This window comes from Solenopsis invicta, chromosome 15, assembly GCF_016802725.1.
Source record: "Solenopsis invicta isolate M01_SB chromosome 15, UNIL_Sinv_3.0, whole genome shotgun sequence".
Lineage (NCBI taxonomy): Eukaryota > Metazoa > Arthropoda > Insecta > Hymenoptera > Formicidae > Solenopsis > Solenopsis invicta.
Window position 1 is genome coordinate 255546 of NC_052678.1, and position 21446 is coordinate 276991.

The 21446-nt window shown below is 33.2% G+C and overlaps 1 protein-coding gene across 3 annotated transcripts in view; it reads right to left on the reverse strand.

Moving 5' to 3' along the window:
* LOC105201260 (voltage-dependent calcium channel subunit alpha-2/delta-3) overlaps positions 1-21446 on the reverse strand; it is a 221783-nt gene that overhangs the window by 95410 nt on the left and 104927 nt on the right. For all 3 annotated transcript variants that reach the window (XM_039457857.1, XM_039457858.1, XM_039457856.1), the window contains 5 exons: positions 15860-15967; positions 15702-15773; positions 12880-13021; positions 11530-11751; positions 11138-11234 (listed from right to left, as the gene is read on the reverse strand). In XM_039457857.1, coding sequence (XP_039313791.1) covers positions 11138-11234; positions 11530-11751; positions 12880-13021; positions 15702-15773; positions 15860-15967 — 641 coding nt within the window. The remainder of the gene's footprint in view (positions 1-11137; positions 11235-11529; positions 11752-12879; positions 13022-15701; positions 15774-15859; positions 15968-21446) is intronic.

The window sequence follows — 21446 nt, forward strand, 5'->3', positions numbered from 1 at the left end:
TTTAATGATTGAATATTATATCGTGTTATGAAGTTTTGTGTTATAGAAATGAAAATTTCTTTAATCAAACATTATCTCTTTTAGTAAAAATTTCAAATATATGCAACGAAGGTAGAGAAACTGACAGACATAAAATAATATAAGAAAAAAGAAGGAAGAATTGTGAGTATAAAATAAATAAAAAATAAAATGCATAAAGTAATTAAAGAAAGTGGAGAAGGTTCAGTTTTAAATAAAATACGAAAGAAATTAGGAATGTAATTGTACACGAATTTGAAGGTTTTTTTAATAAAAGATGCATATCATGATATATTGACATTTTGTTTTAAAAATTACTATTTTATTAACCGGACATTTTTTTGTAGTAAAAGTTTTAAAAAATATGAAATAATGTAAGGAAGAAGGAAAAAAAATTGTGAGAGTATAAAATAGGAAAAAAGTAGAAAGTAGAAAGGATTTAAAAATGGCTAGAAAATGTGAAAATTTTTAAATGAAGGACAAAAGAAATTAAGAATGCAATTGAACACGAGTTTAAAGATTTTTATAATAACCACATATATCTCAGAAAATAAAATTTCAAAGGTGAACTTTTCATAGTGATATCTCCGTCCATAGAACACGGATAGAAAAAATAAAAACATTTTCATTATAGAACTTTACCTATCGTTTGAGAGTATTTAGAACTTGCTTGATTCAAAAGTTATTAAAATACGATAATCTCGTGTGCTTGGAAGTTGATGACTCGTGTATAATATTTGTTTTTAATACAAAAATGCAATCGTATCACGTGCTAAGTATAAACGTTATTGTATATTAAATAATTATAAACTAAATAATTATATCATGTTTAAATTTGAAGTTTTGTGTAGATTTTGGTTATATAAAAAACATAAAAGAGTTGTACATATGGGTATCAATTACAAGAATGTAATATTAACATATACTATTATTAATAATTTTAGAGACATTTACCTTATCAGGAAACAATATTTTTTAAACGTTTTTAAATTTAAAAGACATTATAATAAAGAATATATGTATATATGTATATGTATATATATATACGAGTATATATATATATATATATGTATACATATAAATATATATATATATGTATACATATAAATATATATATATATATATATATATATACAGGGTGTTCAAAAAGTCCCGGACCAGCGAAATATCTCGAAAACGAAGCATTTTAGAAAAAAATGTTCCAGATAAAAGTTGTAGGGTTTCAAAAGATCTATTTACTGATCTTATCAGTTTGACCTTGGATGGCGTCGCCAAGGTCAGATTAAAATCACATTAACTTTTTTGAATGGAACTGCCTACTTTTTATTGCATATTCTTGTAGCTTATCTCAAGACCTTTCCAAAACACTATAAACAAATGTATTTTCGTTAAGTATTTTTCGAGTTGTGAAGCTTGAAAGTTACAGTACATTACAGCTTTCAAGCCTCACACCTCGGAAAATACTCAACGAAAATAAACTTTCTTGTATTGTTTTGGAAAGGTCTCGAAATCGATTACAAGAAAATGCAATAAAAAATATGCAAGGTGTTCAAAAAGTCCACGACCGATTGAATGTCGCGGACTTTTTGAACACCCTGCATATTTTTTGGTGAAAAATCATCGTAAATGAAAAATAAAAAACGCATTTTGAAGCTTGAAGATCGAGCTTTAACGCTCTATCAGCAGATTTTCAAAATTCTTTTAACTTCCTTGTCTTATGCAGTAAAAAAGCACACCTTCTTTTGTTCGTTAAAATTTCGTATTTTTGACACTTTGCAGATCGACCAACAAATTTTTTTCGAATAATTCAAGTAAAACTTTATAAACTACAACATTTTACCTACAAAATGCTTTTTTTAAAATTTCTCTACGATTTTTTTTGACCGAGTTACGCAACTTTGAAGCTAAACCTGCATTTTTTACAAATGATATCCGTACTCCGTGAAAAATCATTGTAGACAAAAAATCAAAAAATCATTTTAAAGCTCGAAGTTTCAGCTTTAACATGCTATTAACGGTTTTCAAAAATTTTTTCAATTTCTTAGTACTATGCCCCAAAAAAGATACACTGTTTCTTCCTTAAAATTACGTACTTTTAACAGCCTGTAGCTCAATAAAAAATTTTTTCTCGACAAATCCAATGCAAGTGCCATAAAGTATGACATTTTCTCTACAAAATGCTTTTTTTAAAATTTTTTCTACGATTTTTTTTTACCAAGTTACAAGACTTCGAAGACATACATTTTTTACGGTACATTTTTCCGAAAAATGACGTTTACCGTCGACATTAGCATTACCCAATGTGCACCATGTGGAGGTTGCCGGTCGGATTTTTGCACATTGTATGTGTGTGTGTGTGTGTGTGTGTGTGTGTGTGTGTGTGTGTGTGTGCGTGCGTGCGTGTGTGTGTGTGTGTGTGTGTGTGTGTGTGTGTGTGTGTGTGCGTGCGCGTGCGTGCCTATGCGTGCATGTGCGCGCGCGCGCGTGTGTGTGAATGTGTGTGCGCGCGTCACAGCAGAGATAAGGAGCCCACAGTTCGTCACTTCTGAAGTATTTAACAACTTCAAACCCTCTTTACTGTGTATGTGTGTGTGCGTGTGTGTGTGTGTGTGTGTGTGTGTGTGTGTGTGTGTGTGTGTGTGTGTGTGTGTGTGTGTGTGTGTGTGTGTCACAGCAGAGATAAGGACCCCACAGTTTATCACTTCTGCAGTATTTAATGACTTCAAACCTTCTCTACTGTGTATATGTGTGTGTGTGTGTGTGTGTGTGTGTGTGTATCACAGCAGAGATAAGAACCCCGCAGTTTGTCATTTCTGCAGTATTTAATGACTCAAAACCCTCTCTGCTGTGTGTGTATGCGCTCGCGCGCAGGAGTGTTCAATTGTGTGTATTTCCTCCTCTCTGATCAATTACTGTTTGCAAGCGTTCTCGCTTATTTATACATCTCGCAATACAATCTTGCGGAACGTTGTGCCAAATTTCCGTTAAAATTTCTCCCAAATCTTCTAAATTTCGCGGCTGTTCCTCGCGACGCCTTAATCGTCGTTCCGTTTCATCCCAAATGTGTTCGATTGGATTTAAGTCCGGGGTATTGGTGGGATGATTTAACAGTCTAAATGCGTGTCGTTGAAAAAAAACGTCGCGTTATATTCGCCGTATGAGGTCCAGCGTTGTCCTGCATAAAAATAAAGTTCCGACAGGTTCGATTTAATAGCAAAACGTGTGGTCGTAGAATATCGTTGATATAACGAACACACACGAAATACCCACCATTGAACACTCATGCGCGCACGCGCATACACACACACAGCAGAAAGGGTTTGGAGTCATTAAATAATGCAAAAGTGATGAACTGCGGGGTCCTTATCTCTGCTGTGATACAGACACACACACACACACACACACACACACACACACACACACACACACACACACGCACGCACGCACGCACGCACATACACAGTAAAGAGGGTTTGGAGTCGTTAAATAGTGCAGAAGTGACGAACTGTGGACTCCTTATCTCTGCTGTGACACACACACGCACGCACACGCACGCACGCACGCACGCACGCGCACACACACACACACACACACACACACACACACACACACACGATGTGCAAAAAGCCGACCGACAACCTCCACGTGGTGCATATTGGGTAATGCTAATGTAGACGTCGGTAGACGTCATTTTTCGGAAAAATGTACTGTAAATAATGTATTTCTTCAAAGTCTTGTAACTCGGTCAAAAAAAATCGTAGAAAAAATTTTAAAGAAAGTAGTTTGTAGAGAAAATGTCGTACTTTATGGCACTTGCATTGGATTTGTCAAGAAAAAATTTTTTATTGAGCTACAGGCTGTTAAAAATTCGTAATTTTAAGGAAAAAACAGTGTATCTTTTTTGGGGCATAGTACTAAGAAACTGAAAAAATTTTTGAAAACCGTTAATAGCATGTTAAAGCTAAAACTTCGAGCTTTAAAATGGTTTTTTGATTTTTTGTCTACGATGATTTTTCACGGAGTACGGATATCATTTGTAAAAAATGCAGGTTTAGCTTCAAAGTTGCGTAACTCGGTCAAAAAAAATCGTAGAAAAATTTTAAAAAAAGCATTTTGTAGATAAAATGTTGTAGTTTATGAAGTTTTACTTGAGTTATTCGAAAAAAATTTGTTGGTCGATCTGCAAAGTGTCAAAGATACGAAATTTTAACGAACAAAACAAGATGTGCTTTTTTACTGCATAAGACAAGGAAGTTAAAAGAATTTTGAAAATCTGCTGGTAGAACGTTAAAGCTCGATCTTCATGCTTCAAAACGCTTTTTTTATTTTTTATCTACGATGATTTTTCACCGAGTTACAGTCATTTGAAGATAGCCTAATTTTTGGTGTCTGGAAAGTGTTCCCTATTTTTTTTGAGTAGTGTATATATATATATATATATATATATATATATATATATATACTACTGTGTTCAAAAAGTAAAGTGAATTTTGTTATAAAATGAAAAATCTTTATTTATTCATCCAAATCAATTTCATCCCCTTCGAAGTATTCCCCCTTCTATACAATGCACTTATGCCAACGTTTTTTCCATTCCTCGAAGCTTGCCAAAAAGTCGTTTCCCGGTATAGCCTTCAAAGCGCGCAGCGATTCACGTTGAATCTTTTCAATAGATTCAAAGCGGTTTCCCTGGAGCGGTCTTTTGAGTTTGGGAAATAGCCAAAAGTCACACGGAGCTAAGTCAGGTGAATAAGGCGGTTGCGGAACGATATGAGTGGAATTTTTGGCGAAAAACTCACGAAGAATCAATGCCGTGTGAGACGGCGCATTATCGTGATGCAAAAACCAGGAGTTGTCTTTCCATAAATCCGGCTTCTTCTTGCGAATAGCTTCACGCAAACGACGCATAACACTCAAATAATATTCCTTGTTGACAGTTTGGCCCGGCGAAAGAAACTCATAATGCACAACACTACGATAGTCGAAGAAAACTGTCAACATAACCTTGATTTTTGAGCGATTTTGGCGCGATTTTTTGGTCTTGCCTCGCCTTTAGTACGATATTCACTCGATTGGTCGGTTGTTTCCGGATCATAAGCATAGATCCAAGTCTCATCTCCCGTAATAATGCGCTCGTAGACGTCCTGATAGTCAGAAATCATCTCTTCACAAACTTTAACGCGACGCTCTTTTTCGAGGAAATTGAGTGTTTTTGGCACCAAACGAGATTTGACTTTTCTAAGGCCCAAATAATCCTTCAAAACTGTTTGAACTGATCCAATTGAAATGCCAACCATATCGGCAAGGTCTCTAATTGTCAATCGACAATTTTCGAGCACCAATTCCTTGATTATCTTTACGTGTTGCTCATCAGTTGACGTTGATGGTCGTCCGGAGCTTTCCAAGTCATCGGCACGTTCTCTGCCTTCTTTGAAGTCTTTATACCACTTATAAACATTTTTCTGCAACATAGTCGATTCACCGAAAGCCCTCTGCAACATTCTGCACGTTTCCGCAGCCGAAATTTCATTCCACAAATAAAATTTAATGGCACTTCTTTGCTCAGCAAAATCAAACATTGTAAAAATCGCCAAAATCACTTTTAGTCGTTTAGAAAACACAAGCGTAACTATATGATGGCATTCACATGAAATTTGGCACAGATGTCACTAACAGTAGTACCAACATAAAAATAAAACAGTTTACTCGAATCGATTAGCGCGGGAAGTTTCAATTAAAAATTCACTTTACTTTTTGAACACAGTATATATACAGGGTGTCAGGTAACTACCGCCCGTGGTTTCGTGGATTGATAGATCAAGTAAAACTGAGCAGAAAAGTCCTGTACCATTTTTTAATATTTGCCATAGTTAACGAAAAAAAAATTAATAAAGTCTGCGAATAAGCGCGTATCACCGCGCGCAAGGACCGCCCGCCGGTCGCCGAGACGTAGGCAGCCGCGGCTGTAGGCGCGACGCTGTTTGGTGAGGAGGGAAAAACAGCTACTACTTTTCCCTCCTCACCGCACGGCGCCAAGCCCCGTATATATATATATATACAGGGTGTCCCATTTTAATACATCCACGCAAATATTTGCGTGGATGGATTAAAATGGCCCACTAACTTTCAAGCGTCACAACTCGCAAAATACTTAACGAAAAGACATTTGTTTATAGTGTTTTGGAAACGTCTCGAGATAAGCTACAAGAATATGCAATAAAAAATAGGCAGTTCTATTTAAAAAATTGAAGGTGACCTTCATGTGACCTTTAAGCAACTATTCGAGGTCAAATTAATGACACCACCTTATGTCCCCCTCGAAACCATACAACTTTTGTCTGAAACATTTTATTGTAAAATGCAAGGGAACGGAAATATTTGTGTGGATGGATTAAAATGGGACACCCTGTATATATATACAGGGTGATTCAGAACGACCCATGTGTCCCTGTAAAGACGTGTTCTTAAATAAATTCTGAGAAGATTTTTCCTGTACGAAAATTTTGTCCGACGCTTACTTTTTGAATAATAAGAGGATAAAGTTAGCGAATCACGGGCCGTACATACGTGGTAGACAAAGGCGGCGCAACTCAACGTCCGACGCGGGCGCTTACCTGTGTCGAACGGTGAGTTGCGCCGCCTTTGTCTACCATGTGTACACGGCCCGTGATTCGCTAACTTTATCCTTTTATTATTCAAAAAGTAAGCGTCGGACAAAATTTTCGTACAGGAAAAATCGTCTCAGAATTTATTCAAGAACACGTCTTTACAGGGACACATGGATCGTTCTGAATCACCCTGTATGTGTGTGTATATACAGGGTGATTCAGAACGACCCATGTGTCCCTGTAAAGACGTGTTCTTGAATAAATTCTGAGACGATTTTTCCTGTACGAAAATTTTGTCCGACGCTTACTTTTTGAATAATAAGAGGATAAAGTTAGCGAATCACGGGCCGTGTAGACATGGTAGACAAAGGCGGCGCAACTCACCGTCCCACGCAGACGCTTACCCATATCGGACGGTGAGTTGCGCCGTCTTTGTCTACCATGTGTACACGGCCCGTGATTTGCTAACTTTATCCTCTTATTATTTTCTTAAATTTTCGTACAGGAAAAATTGTCTCAGAATTTATCCAAGAACACATCTTTACAGGGACACATGGGTCGTTCTGAATCATCGTGTGTATATATATACACACACACACACACACACACACACACACACACATAACATTTAAAAAATATTGTCTACTGAACATTGTCTCATTAAACAATTTACACATTGTTTACGCAGTTACGCGGATTCAAATCTTAAAATCTTAAAATTTTTTACAAACTTTGCAAAGCTCTATAACGCGAAATAAAAATTGCACACAAATGCGGTTTACAGGCCATTTTTACTTCAGTGTTGCCTAACTCAGTAAAAAAAAATCGGACAAAGCTCAACAAAAACGCAAATTAAAGCTAAAGATCCACGCTTTCAAACGCTACAAACTGTATTTGTGTGCGATTTTTAATTCACGTCAAATAAACTCGCAAAATTCGTAATAAATTTTGCCGCATTTTTATTTTTATCCGTAAAAAATCAGTATATGTTTTCAAAGTCAATATTGAAAGTGAATGTAGAAACATTAAGCTGTAAAATGCGTTTTGAAACATTTAATTTATCATTTTTGTTGATTTATCATGTTACACTCTCTTTTGGAGAGTAACTGTTGGTGATCCTTTAATTTTGCTGTTATACGCTTACTTAATCTTTGCTGAAGTCAATATTTGAACTTCGTAAAAAAAAAATTATAAAACCATCTTCCAGGGCTCATTTTAAGGACAAAACCTTTAAAATGATTTAAAGGTTTCTTTTATCTTTTGTAAGTTAATTTTTTTCGAAGATTCTTTTACACTAGGAAATAAAGGAAGAAGTTCAAGAAAATTTTAAAAAATCAAAAATTTGCAAAATGAAAAATTTTTTATAATGCAATAAAACATTAAAAATATCGTAGATTATTTTTTAATTACTAAATCTTTTTAAGTGGTATTTCAACTTTCGACTTCATGCTAATTTAAATGGTACAAAATTAGCAACTTCCTAAATTTGTTTAAATTTGGAAAATTTTTGATTTCTAAAACTCTTTCTTGAAATTCGTACTTTATTTCCGAGTGTAAAAAAATCTTCGAGAAAAATCAACTAAAATAATCAAAAAGTTTCGCCTTTTAAAATGAACCTTGAAGATTGTTTTATATTTTGTTTTTCACGAAGTTTAAATATTGACTCCAACAAAGATTAAGTGAGCGATCAATAGCAAAATTAAAAGATCACCAACAGTTACTCTCCAAAAAAGGGTATAACATAATAAATCAACAAAATGATAAATCAAATGTTTCAAAACGCATTTTACAGCTTAATGTTTCTACATTCACTTTTAATATCGATTTTCAAAACATATACTGAATTTTTACGAATAAAAATAAAAATGCGGCAAAATTTATTACACATTTTGCGAATTTATTTGACGTGAATTAAAAATCGCACACAAATGCAGTTTGCAGCGTTTGAAAGTGTGAATCTTGGTCTTTAATTGGCGTATTTGTTGAGTGTTGTACGATTTTCATTCACCGATTTATTCAACATTGAAGAAAAGAACCATTTCTATTTCAGTGTTGCCTAACTCAGTAAAAAAAAATCGTACAAAGCTCAAAAACGCAAATTAAAGGTGAAGATTCACGCTTTCGAATGCTGTAAACTGCATTTGTGTGCAATTTTTATTTTACACTGTACAGCTTGGCAAAATTTTTATAATATTTTGACATTTGTCGAATATTTTTTACAAACTTTACAAAGCTATACGGTATGAAATAAAAATTCCACAAAAATGCGGTTTAGAGCATTAAAGCGTAAATCTTTACCTTTAATTTGCGTTTTTGTTGAGCGTTGTACAACTATTATTTACTGAATTATTCAACATTGAAGCAAAAGAGGCCATTTTTGCTTTAGTGTCACCTAACTCAGTGAAAAAAAATTGTACGAAGCTCAACAAAAACGCAAATTAAAGCTAAAGATCCACGCTTTCGAATGCTGTAAACCGCATTTGTGTGCAATTTTTATTTTGCGTCATGAAGCTTTGGAAAGTTTGTAAAAAATTATAAGATTTGACACATCCCCATTTGAATCCGCGTAACTTCGTAAACAATGTGTAAATCGTTTAATAATTTCTCAATCTTAAAACTAAAGATTTCAAGCTTTAAGTTGTTTTTTTTTAATATTTTTACGATCATTTTTGATAAAGTTACACTGTCTTAAATTACGCCTATTTTTCGGAGTCAAAATAGGTGATCCCTTAATTTTGCTGTCGAGTGTATATTAGGTGGTAAACTTAGTTTCCGCGGCTCCCATTCAGATGATGCTAGTTATAGGTATAATTTACTTTGACATCTGAAACTGGCTGCAACTAGACATTTGTTAATAAAATTCAGTGTAAAAAGATTCATTTAAGCAAACTGTGCCACTTTCTTCTTTTGATTAAAGATGGAACGTGATAAGTTGTTATTCTCACATGTGCTGCTTCATTACTTTAATTTGAAAAAAATTGCAGCTGCAGCTCACAAATTGCTTGTCAAAGCTTATGGCAATTATGTTCCATCAGAAAGAACATGCCAAGAATGGTTTCAGCGATTTAGGAGTGGTGATTATGATGTAAACGATAAACGACTTTCAGGTTAACCCAAAAAATTTTAAGACACCGAATTGCAAGAATTACTGGACAAAAACTCAAGTCAAACGCTCAAAGAATTGTATGAAGCATTAAATGTTACTCCGATGACTGTTTCCAATCGTCTACATGTAATGAGGAAAATTCAGAAAGAAGAAAAATGGATACCACACGAATTATCCAAAAATGCCATTGCGAATCGCTTAAACATCTCTGTTTCTCTGCTCAGCAAGCAGAAAAAGTTTTTTGTGGCGCATTGTAACTGGCGGTGAAAAATGGATCTACTTTAATAATTCAAAACGCAAAAAGTCATGGGTGGATCTCAGCCAACTATCAACATCCACACCAAAGCAAAATATCCATGGCCAGAAAGCAATGCTTTGCATTTGGTGGGATATGCAAGGCGTCGTTTACTACGAGCTACTCAGACCGAACGAAAGCCTCACTGGGGATCAATATCAATTTACAATTGAACCGTCTGAATGAAGCACTGTTGAAAAAAAGGCCCGCAGTAGCCAGCAATCAACGCAAAGTTAGGCTCTTGCACGACAACGCTCGACCACACGTTGCAAAAGCCGTCAAAAAAACATTGATGCAGCTTGAGTGGGAAAGTTCTCCCGCACCTAGCGTATTCACCAGACTTAGCTCTTTCGGATTATTACTTGTCGATGCAGCATGGTTTGGCGAATACACACTTTAAAAATTACGAGTATGTGCGAAAATGGATTGATGAATGGATTGCTTCAAAAGATCAATCGTTCTATCGTCGCGAAATCTCCTTATTGCCCGAAAAATGGGGAAAATGTATAACCAGCGAGGGAAAATATTTTGACGTATTTTTTGCTTTTGGTATTGAAATAAATGAATTTTTTAAGTAAAAAAACCGCGGAAACTCATTGTAAGTTTACCACCTTATATACATACACACACACACACACACACACACACGCGCACGCACACGCGCACGCGCACGCGCACGCGCACGCACGCACACACACACACACACACACACACACACACACACACACATATATATATATATATATATATATTACTATAATAACTTTAATAAAATTTTTATAAAAATTTGGAAAATATAATTAAAATTCTTTGATGTCCATATTATCTCATTACTGTGGTTTTAAATTCTAAAAGAAAAGTCTCTCTCTAAAGATTCATAATTTGCTACACCTCACGTAATATTTATGCAAACCAAGACGCATCACGGGCAGGGTGTGGCATTAGAATAATTTGCAAAAGTGACCGACAATTATGCGGTGCATGAATGGTAAAAACCGCGTTTGTGCTTGTGCATTGCTGTGCTCGATTGCAATTTGCAATTAATGTGTGCGTGAAATGGGTGAGAATGAAGAAGACAGACGTGCACTCTTTCTTTACTGCTTAACTTACTTTTCGTTCTCTTTATGCATCCTTTGTGTCTCTTTTTTATCAAATCCATCCGTTACCAAAGCGTCCAAGACCAATGACTGCACTAATTTCTTGTCACCTAAAATGCAACAGTTGCGTTGAATCAGCATTATTACCTAAGCATTGATTGACCGTTCAAGAAATATGGATGCTTTTTAAGCAGTTTGTTCAGTTTAAATGGGGGAGCGGAAAGTCACGTAAGTTTTTATTCTTATATAAATAAATAAATATATATATATAATATATCTTTAAATTTAAATTAGAAAATTTTTCATATACATATGTACGATACTAATTTCTTTTCACTCGTCTCACACATTATTTTTCATCAACCTTTAACTTTTAATAAACATTAAATTAAAATATGCACTTACAATAATAAGAATCTTTATCTGCCTTGCTCGCTTGTTTATGATGCGAGCTAGGACTCCTTGGTCTCAAGGACATCCACTTCCATCCCGGTCTACGCGTCCGTGCCAAGAAGTGCAGGACGCGTTCTTCCGGGGAGGAGAAGTATTTATCGGAAGCCGAATTATATTCGCAATAAACCCAATCGGGATGCACTTTCCAGTTGCTCCCCTTAAAATACTCCGTTACTGTAACATAACATATATAACATATAACATAACACATAACATATATTATTTAATATATATAATTTTTTAAATACACAAACATACAAATACTTTTTAAAGATATTAAAATTTATAAATGTTACCTAATAATTTTCACATATTGATGTGATGAAAATTAATAACAAACACAAACGACCCGTGATGTGAAAGGGTCCAAAAAAAATAGAAGAGAAGAGACTAATATGGTTCCCATTTTCATTCTATTGAATAACTTTGTTTATAATCAATATTTTATATTAAAACTGAAACAATTATATTTGTAAAAGTATTGTTTAACAGATTATAAACTCAAAGTAATGAAATATTTATTACTTAGAATGTGATCTATAAACATGTGACGCACTGCATAATCAATAGAAGAAAAAAGTGATAATAATATGACTAATCCAAAAATAATTTTTAAAAAATCAGTTTAGTTTAAAAAAACAGTATTATTAAAAAATTATATTTTTAAAATTTTTCATTGTTTAGAAATTTCCTGATTTGAAATTTTCCTGCGTTCAAAGGCTTTAAAGAAATCACGAGAAATATCATTTTATCTCTGTTTAACATTAAACAACAAACATAAAATGTCTCTAATGTTTCTTAACATCAGCCCTTTAGAGTAACAATCAATTTATCAAAAAAATATTTTGATATGAAAATTTCGAAAACCATATTAATAAAATCCATATTAATAAAATAGATGTTATTGTTTAACTTTCATAACTCGAAGTGTATACAGCTAAATAAAAAGTTAAGTAACAAAAAAACATTTGGGTGTACATATATTCGTGTGATAATACGCTCAAATTTAAAAACAATGAGAAAATATGTGTAATTAAATGCTAAAGTATACCTTAAAGAAGTTTAGAAGTGCTCATATGTAAAAATGCCTTATAATAATTATTAGCTATTGTGTATTGGCATATTAGCGTTACTAAAAAACAGGCTACTAAATGAATAACTTTATAAAAAATTGTTAAAATTCGTCACCTAATAACAGAGATAATGGGGATGGCCATAATGTCCACAGTAGTCATAATACCTTCTTCTTCTCTACTATATACTAAGTGTTAAAGTAGCATATAACTGTAATGAAAAATTTACCATTTACAATAGCGAGCTTGATCTCTTGCTCGGCTCGTAATTCAAACATGCCATAACCCTCTGGTAAAGCTAAGCCTAAGGAGAACGGAGTACCCTCGATCGGCTTGTAAAAATAATTATGCCGCCTAATTGTGACTCTTTTCTGAAAATCATCAAAATGTCGCATTATAAAACAGAAATTATATTATCCTTACACAAGGAAAAGTATCAATTTTATCATTAAGAGAAGCGATTACTCAATTTATTTTTTTTCTTTAATAATAATTACCTTTAATAAAGAACATTTTCTTGATAATAATCTTGAAATAAATTTATCATAAATTTTAGAAAAGCTTATTCTAATATGTTTAAAAAAAAACAAAATTTGCATTTTTTTGAAGAATGTTATTAAAAATAATCTTCAAGAAAATAATAAAAGTTTATCCAAGAAAAGTCAGAATAATAAACATAAAATGAAAATGATATTTCTACATACAGAAAAATATCATTTATGCTGAAATATTACACAAGTTACTGTTTTTTTTTTTTTTAATCTTTTAATGCATGATGCCACATATATGTATAGATAACACTTTAAAAATTTTTAAAAATTTGATAATTATTTAGCTTAGAAGACACCGGGCTGATAATTTTGATAATATTTTATTCTATGTTATCGAAGTCATGATCTTGAGTAACCTTTAAAAAGTTGTAGGTGGTAGTGTGCTCAATTTCTGCTGACAGCTACTGCATAGAAATATGAACAGGTTCTTTTAGTTAGAAAGTAAGTAGAATCTCAGAGGTCAGTCTGTTAACATTTTCTGATCAAATTTATTGCCAGTCTGACAATATTCTGCTAATATTTTGTTAATTGGATGTAAGGTTTGACATGGCCTTGAAATAATTCCTATAGTCAACATCTTTTCAAACACATATCACATATACTAGCACTCAAAAGATTTTTGATAACAATATTTTGTAAAGTTACTTTATAATACTCGTGCAACATCAAAATTTTTCAGAAATATCTTAAAAATATTCTAATTAAAAAAAAATAAAACATTTCAGAAAAGTTTTAAAATTGTGCAAAGTTTTAGACATATTTCTAAAATAACAAAATGTCTGCAATTCTTGTACTTGACACTTTGCAAAAATATTGCTGATTATTGAAAATTTAAAAATTTTTTTGAAATATTACCAAAAAGTTACTAAAAACTGTTTAAAATATTACTGTGTGCGTAATGTGCTCCAAATATAATAAATTTTAACATTACTTCTGAATTTACTTTAAATTTAAAATACTTCACCAACAATATTTAAACTTATTATATTCAGAGGATTACAAGTATTAGAAAATTAAATCATGTTTTAAATATCGAATTTGTAGAGCCAAACGTTATCGAGTCTCCAGCACGCTTTGTTTGTAAAAATGGTGTAATATGGAATCAAATAGAACGATTGTCTCACTATGTGAAGTGCATACAGTAAATATTTTAATAATGAATTTAATAAAATTGAAGGTACTTTTTTAATATTTTTTTCTTTATTTGTTGAAACAATTTTTGGAACATGATTTTCAAAAAAACTAACTTGCATTAATGAAATAAATAATTTGTTATAAAATATCTTGCAAAAAATCATTTTTATCTACTATTTACATTTTTTTTGTAATAATATTTCGTACAAAAAACTTGACATTGTGCGATTATCACTTCATAAAACAAAACGCACCAGAGATTCGTTAATTTTATTTTAAAGTACAGGGTTTAAGCTTTAATTTGAGACCTAAAAGTCTTTAGCATATCAAGTTCACCAGTTACAAATTTTTAAAAATAGTAAAAAACGTGTTTCTTGGAGGTTTTCTTGGAGATCTCAATTTTCTCAAAAACCTGAAGTGATAAAACCTTTTCACTTGCATATTCAAATTCAACGCATCAAAACCTACGAGAAATTATTCTTTTCAAAACAGTAAAATCATGCAAACCTGTGTTATATACAATTGATGTTTTTATTCTACATTTATATTTATTTGCAATCTCATTAATATAATAAATGTAAATATAATTTTTAAAATATTTAACTAAAAAAATGCATAATATATATAAGACAACATTTTATTTACGTAACATTCTTACTCTTACTACACTTACTGAAACTTAGCACACGCCGTGAGTGGACATAGAAAATTTGGGAGGGTCCCAGATGCGCACAGACCCGATCGGACACCACCAATCACGTAATCTAATCTAACCCAACCAACGGAAATACTCTAGGCATCGGCCGCTATAATTGGTGGTGTCCAATTGGGTCTGGGCGCATCTGGGACCCTCCTGAACATTTTTGCTCGCCCAGTCGGCGAAAGTAAAACGTTGCGAGAATTGAAAATTTTCGCTCAGCCAGTCAACGAAAATAACAAAGCAAATTTTAAAAAGCTTAATTTGATAATTTATCACATGTGATAGATTTTAAAGACATTTCTATTGCAACATTTCATATTACAAGATCTTAGAAGAATTTGTTGCAAAATTTTATTTTGCAAATTCTTTCAGAAATGTTATACATGAAATGTAAAAAATTGAAATAAAACTTTTTTAAAGCTCCTTGGTGCACGGGCAGCAACACAATTTGTTATTTTTTAAGTAATGGTAGTTAACAATAAAAGTTATTTTTATAAAGTGACTTTATCAACTCTCTAGATTTATGGATACATGAATTTATAAAATACTTGAAGTAAGTAATATTTCCTTAATTCAGATAATTTACAGTATATATTTTTCTGCGTGGTATATGATGGCATCATGACACATTATTATGCTTGCTTCTTTTTAAAAGTACTTTCTTACCATATCGTCATAATGTATTTTGATTGTGAAGTCCGTTTCTCCTTCCTTTTGATCGATCATGTCGCGTCTCAGCTAAAAAAAACAATATTATCAACTGGTATCGCTATTTTATAAAGTTATAATAAAATATGATAAAATAACAGAAGTATTGCACTTACATCAAACAGGAACGAATTGTTCGGGGGGGCCGAAGGGCCGTCATATTCTGCGAGTTCAACTTCCGATAAATCTACACTTATATACGAAGGTTTCAACGTTTCATCATACTGAAAAAAACGTAAATATGTTTCTAATTCCTTTAAATAAAACAACATAATTTTTTGTGCGTGTATGTTTATCAGAGTTGTTATATTTAACTTATGTTAAATATTTATAGTTAAAACGTATTTTATTTTAAGGGATTTTTTGCCTTTACTGGTTTTAAAAAAATCGATTTTTTTGCTGATTTTTATTTCTACATGTGTGTAGAATATTTATAAAATTTTTGTAAGAAAAATTTTTAATTCGCAGTATTAATAGAGTTACGACCTCAAATACGAAACTTTTATTATAATATGGATAAAATAAAATTAAAATTTTTAACGTGTTTTTCTCAAAACAATATTTTTCAATTTGATAGAAGTGATAACTAAAACTAATTAAGATAGCATCTGTCTTTTTTTTCTTTTTAATCCTAACATCTTTGCGCATGATATAAATTACAATTAAGTTTTTATAACAAATATTTGATTTTTTCTGAACAAAAAAGTAAATTTTTTTCATTAAAACTAAATTTCTTTTTAAATGGCATTATTTTTATAAATTTCATGCAATTAACTTGGTTTTAGTTTCTGCCATAACAATGTAACACTCATAATTAATAAAAATCCAAAAAATTTTGGTTTTAGATAATTTGAAGAAGCTAAATCATTTCTACAGTAAAAGCGTGTTTTTTCTCGATAGTTTCTAATTTGATTACCATTTTAAAAAATTATAATGCGTGTTTTTATAAATAAAATATAATGTGCTGTTTAAATAATAAATAATCTCATGCAAAACTCCGCATTTTTTCTATACATATATAACAAATTTTCTTTGAAAAATTCATAAAAATAAGGTAATTTTATACCAAAGGTAAAAAGTCCTTTAAAGAAAAGATTTAACGTAAATTTTAGAAGAATAATATTTATAAGCTTATTTTTATTTGTATGAAATGCTTATCTCTTTTAGTTGTATGTAATCTTGTAAATGTTATAACAAAATATTTTATTTTTTATTTTTTACCTTACAAAATATAAATCTTATAATGATATTTAAAACATATACAAAAATATAAACAAAATTATATCTTTGGTTCTTTTATATTTAGATATTAATATTTATATTATTAGAACTTCTATTCAATTGAGATATAGATTCTTTCATAATCAGATAACGTGTTAAGTTTATATCAAAATATAAAAAATATTACATATATAGTCACATAATAACATTAAATTTATTTTGTAATGTTTATTTTTAAACAATTGAATTAAAAAAAAAGGCTAATGGGAGTCAACGCGTGTAACAAGTGCGCAAATACACGTATTGATATACAATCATTTATTCATTACTCTTACAACGAACGTTTCGACTCACTTTGAAGTCATCCTCAGCGTATCAATATTAATAATAAAAAGTAGAAAAAAATAGCCGTCATCAATCACCGCAACCGGGAAGCGGTCAAGTCACCAACGGATTTACCAAATCCGTCGTGGCATCTTAATCCGTGGCGATATATGTCGCAGGCAATAACACTTATCTATATAACTATCATATGTTGTGTTTTTAGCGTATAATAATTATTTTTCTGACTCACCTATTTGGACTGATGAAGACTAATAAAGCTTTGGATAAATTTCAGTCGTGGAAATAAATTTCTCTTGTCAAAATATATACTCAAGCGTTCAAAAACAAAGCGTGCTCACTGTGTCAAGTATAAATGTATACTGATTAAATCAAGTTGCTCGAAATTATAACGTCTTTCTTAAACACCAACACGGAAAGAATAATAAATAGATACATATATACGAACGGAGAAATAAGTCGCAAATAAATAGAAATAAAATTAACAATCTCCTAATATAATTTAAATGTCAAATAAATAAATAGAAATAAAAACAATTAGCGACAAGTCAACTATTACAATTTAAAAAATCACAGATCGTCATGTTAATTAAAAATATAAGTATGTAACGATGCCCCCCCCCCCTCCCCCGAAAAAGAATATGCATCGTCCCTAGTTGTCAACAATCGGAAAAGAGCCGCGGGCTATAACCGGGGGTGCCTCGGGCACCCAATTGTAAAAACACCACAGGCTACGCGTGGCAAAACCGTACCGAGCCATCGCACGCGCCAACTCGGCGCGCACGCGCACACGAGAGAACACACGCTCGTCCCACTCCGGCAACTCTGCCGTCAACGCCGAAAATGACGAAGGCAAACGGAGTCGCCGGGTATAAATAGGGCCGCGTGCTCCGATAGAGGCACCTTTTTCCTTTTTTCAGCCAGCATCACCACCTGATCCGCTGCGCCTGACATATCGGAAAATAAAGTGGTCGAAGGTTCTTGGCCATGGCGAAAGTACTAGCCTTTCCGTCCCGTTACTTTCTCTCCCGCATCCTCGCGAGCTCCCGAGCGAGGGCATCTCCGCTCCCCCGTATTCCTTCCGAAGAAGAACGGAATCGCCGTTTTGGGGTTTTGGTCGAGGTACTCGACGCGTTCCGCGGTCTCCCGACCGCCATCGCTTCCAGCACGCACGCGGCCGTCCTGCCGATTCGCGGACCGCCAAACATCGCAACACGAGCTCCACCAACCGCGTCACGAAAAACCGCGCCCGCGTGAGAACGTCATCCGCGTCCCGTTACCTAACGACGTCTCGCGGACACCTGTACAAAGAACCGTGTATATAGTCGCGTTTTGAATTTGTCCGTCCGCGCGCACATCATAATTGTAATTTTCTCTGTTCCGCACCTAAAATAAATGCACCTTTGTCATTTAGCATACACCGCCGCGGAATTATTTCCAAGTCCACGATTTCTTTCCTCTCTTCCCGTTCGAGCCTTTTCTCTTGCACCGCTCCGGCGAACTGATCCGCGCAAAGAAAAACGGCATATTACAAGGAAATAAATAGAAGTAATAATAAATTAAGCAATATATAAACGGCAAATACGAGTCAGGCGCGGTAAACAGTGCACGTAAGAAAATCTCAAATAATTGAGTAATCACATGTATAAGTTTAATATAGAACGTTTCGGCTCTTGTTTTGAGCCATCTTCAGCTTACAGAATTCTTGACAAATATACACAACAGCGCCAAAGATGAAACATTAATGGTCACCGATAATGAAGTAGAGGGCTTCCTCGTAGTGACAAAAATGCGATTGTTTGGCTCGAATAATATGTACACTCATACTGAAATAAAAAGAGCCCCAATTTAATAAAACTAATAGCACTTTAAAGTTAAAAAAGATGAAGAAACTCACCTCAAAAACGACGGTAGTCAAAATTTCAAATAATTGATGCACCAAAGAAAGTCGATGCATCAAAAAGCGCTCACAATTTACTTATTACAATAAGACGTCGCTGTAACAATTCTTATTCGTACTGTCATAAGACGGCGGTCGATGAGACACTAAGTAAGCAAGAACACAGATGTCGTAGATCAAATCGAATATGACAATGTAAATATACACGAAAACAGAACAAATAAAGCAGATCATAGATTATTGACTATAAATAGATACGCGTGGTGCAAGCATTCTATGTCAGATTGTAAATTAAGGCCTTCTCGTTGTCAATTAATACATAACATTTCAGAAATAAGTCGCTTGTGATAAAATTTCTCATGGTCAAGAATTTGAACACCATCCCGGTAGAAATTATGACCTGATTGTAATCTGTGATCTGTGATGACAGTGAGAGAAAGTGCCTCTGCGAATGAGATTCTGATGTTCGGAAATGTTTTTAATTGTCTACTGGTCTGTCCGACATATAATACATTGCAGTCCGCACAAAAGATTTTGTAGACTACATTTTTACAATAAGAACTCAGAAGGGAATCCTTTTGAACTTTAATGAATTTGTAAAGTTTGTTCAAACTATAGAAGGTTATCTTTATGTTAGAGTTTCTAAAAATGCTTTTGAATCTGTCAGAGATTGGCGGGTAATAAGGAACAGTGAACCACGTGATTTTTTCTCCCTCCTCAGCCGTGTTATCAGAGATTTGCTTTTTAGATTCCTTCGAAAAAATACATCTAAGTCGTTTTCGAATAGTGTTAAATATAAAATTTAAAGGATAGTCATTGTTTAAAAAAATTAATTATGAGCTCCAAGTTCTTTTTATGAAATTTTGAATGTGATAAGAGGAACGATCGAAAAAGCCCATAACAACTGCATGTTTCTGTGAGACAGGGTGCCAAGAATAAAAGTTCAGAAACCGCCCTGAGAATGTTGGTTTATAATACCAATCGAACTCGATGCAATCATTGTTAAGAATTATGGTGGTATCTAGAAAGTTAAGTTTTTTGTTGCCTATTTCGATGGTGAATTAACCGAGAATGATATGAGTTAAAAGATTCTAAAATAAAATTTACCTTGTCAGAAGGAATCGCCAAGGCAATATCATCTACGTATCTAAAGAAAAAAGGTACGTGAAAATCAAAATTTTTAAGAATCCTTGTCTCCAGATCCTGCAGTACCCAAATCGGCAATAACAGGGGACAACGGAGAGCCCATAGGAGTACCGAAATTTTGCTTATATATGGTGTTGTTAAATTTGAAAAAAATAGACTCTAAAATAAAGTCAACAGCGTTAATAAAATCATCTCTGAGGATATTGCATTTTTGAGATATATGTTCCCATCTATTGGAAATGCTGTTGAGGGCTAAATCAATGGGTATGTTGGTAAATAAAGACACCACGTCCAGAGAAACAAAAATGTAATTATCATCTAAATGTGTGTCTCTGAATTTTTCAACTAGCTGGAAACTATCCTTTATGTTACTGTTAGAGATTGGTATGCTACTTGAAATAATTGTGTGCAGAAAACCAGCCAGTGAATGTAAGGAGCTGTCAATAGAGGATACTATAATTTGGAGAGGATGACCCTTTTTATGTAATTTTTTTTGGTAAACCGTAAGCCCTTAGCAGAACCCGTCATTGTAATAGAAAGATCTGTTTACGCCATGAGAGATATAAGAGTTTTTCCATCTTGCAAGTAGAACTCTGGCTTTATTTGTAATTTGTCGGGTAGGATCCCTACTAATTATAGTATAAGTATCCTTATCCGAAAGCATTGAAATCATCTTGCTCTTATAATCTCGGCGGTTCATGCCTACTGTGATATTGCCTTTGTCTGTTCTGATAAAAATTAAATCAGAATTGTTATTAAAAAAAGTTTATGTTTTCCTGATGAGTTTAGAAATTAATGTTTTCGGACTGGGCTTAGAGTAAGGAAAAACAAATTGCAAATCGTTAATGATAAGAATGATCTGGTTTCTAATGTTCAAGTGTGAAGAAGCAGGTAATTTTTGTATATTACTATCGATGTTTTTTATAAATTCGAACGTAATTTTTTCCCGGTTGTGGCAGGGAAGAGAAAAATTGCCATCTAATTGTAGGAAGCAATAAACATCCGTAGGAATTTTGGTAGAAGAAATATTCGAGAGCCATTTTTCTCTTACGGAGGTAAGAGAAAGAGATGATAAATTCTTGATGAAGAGCTGT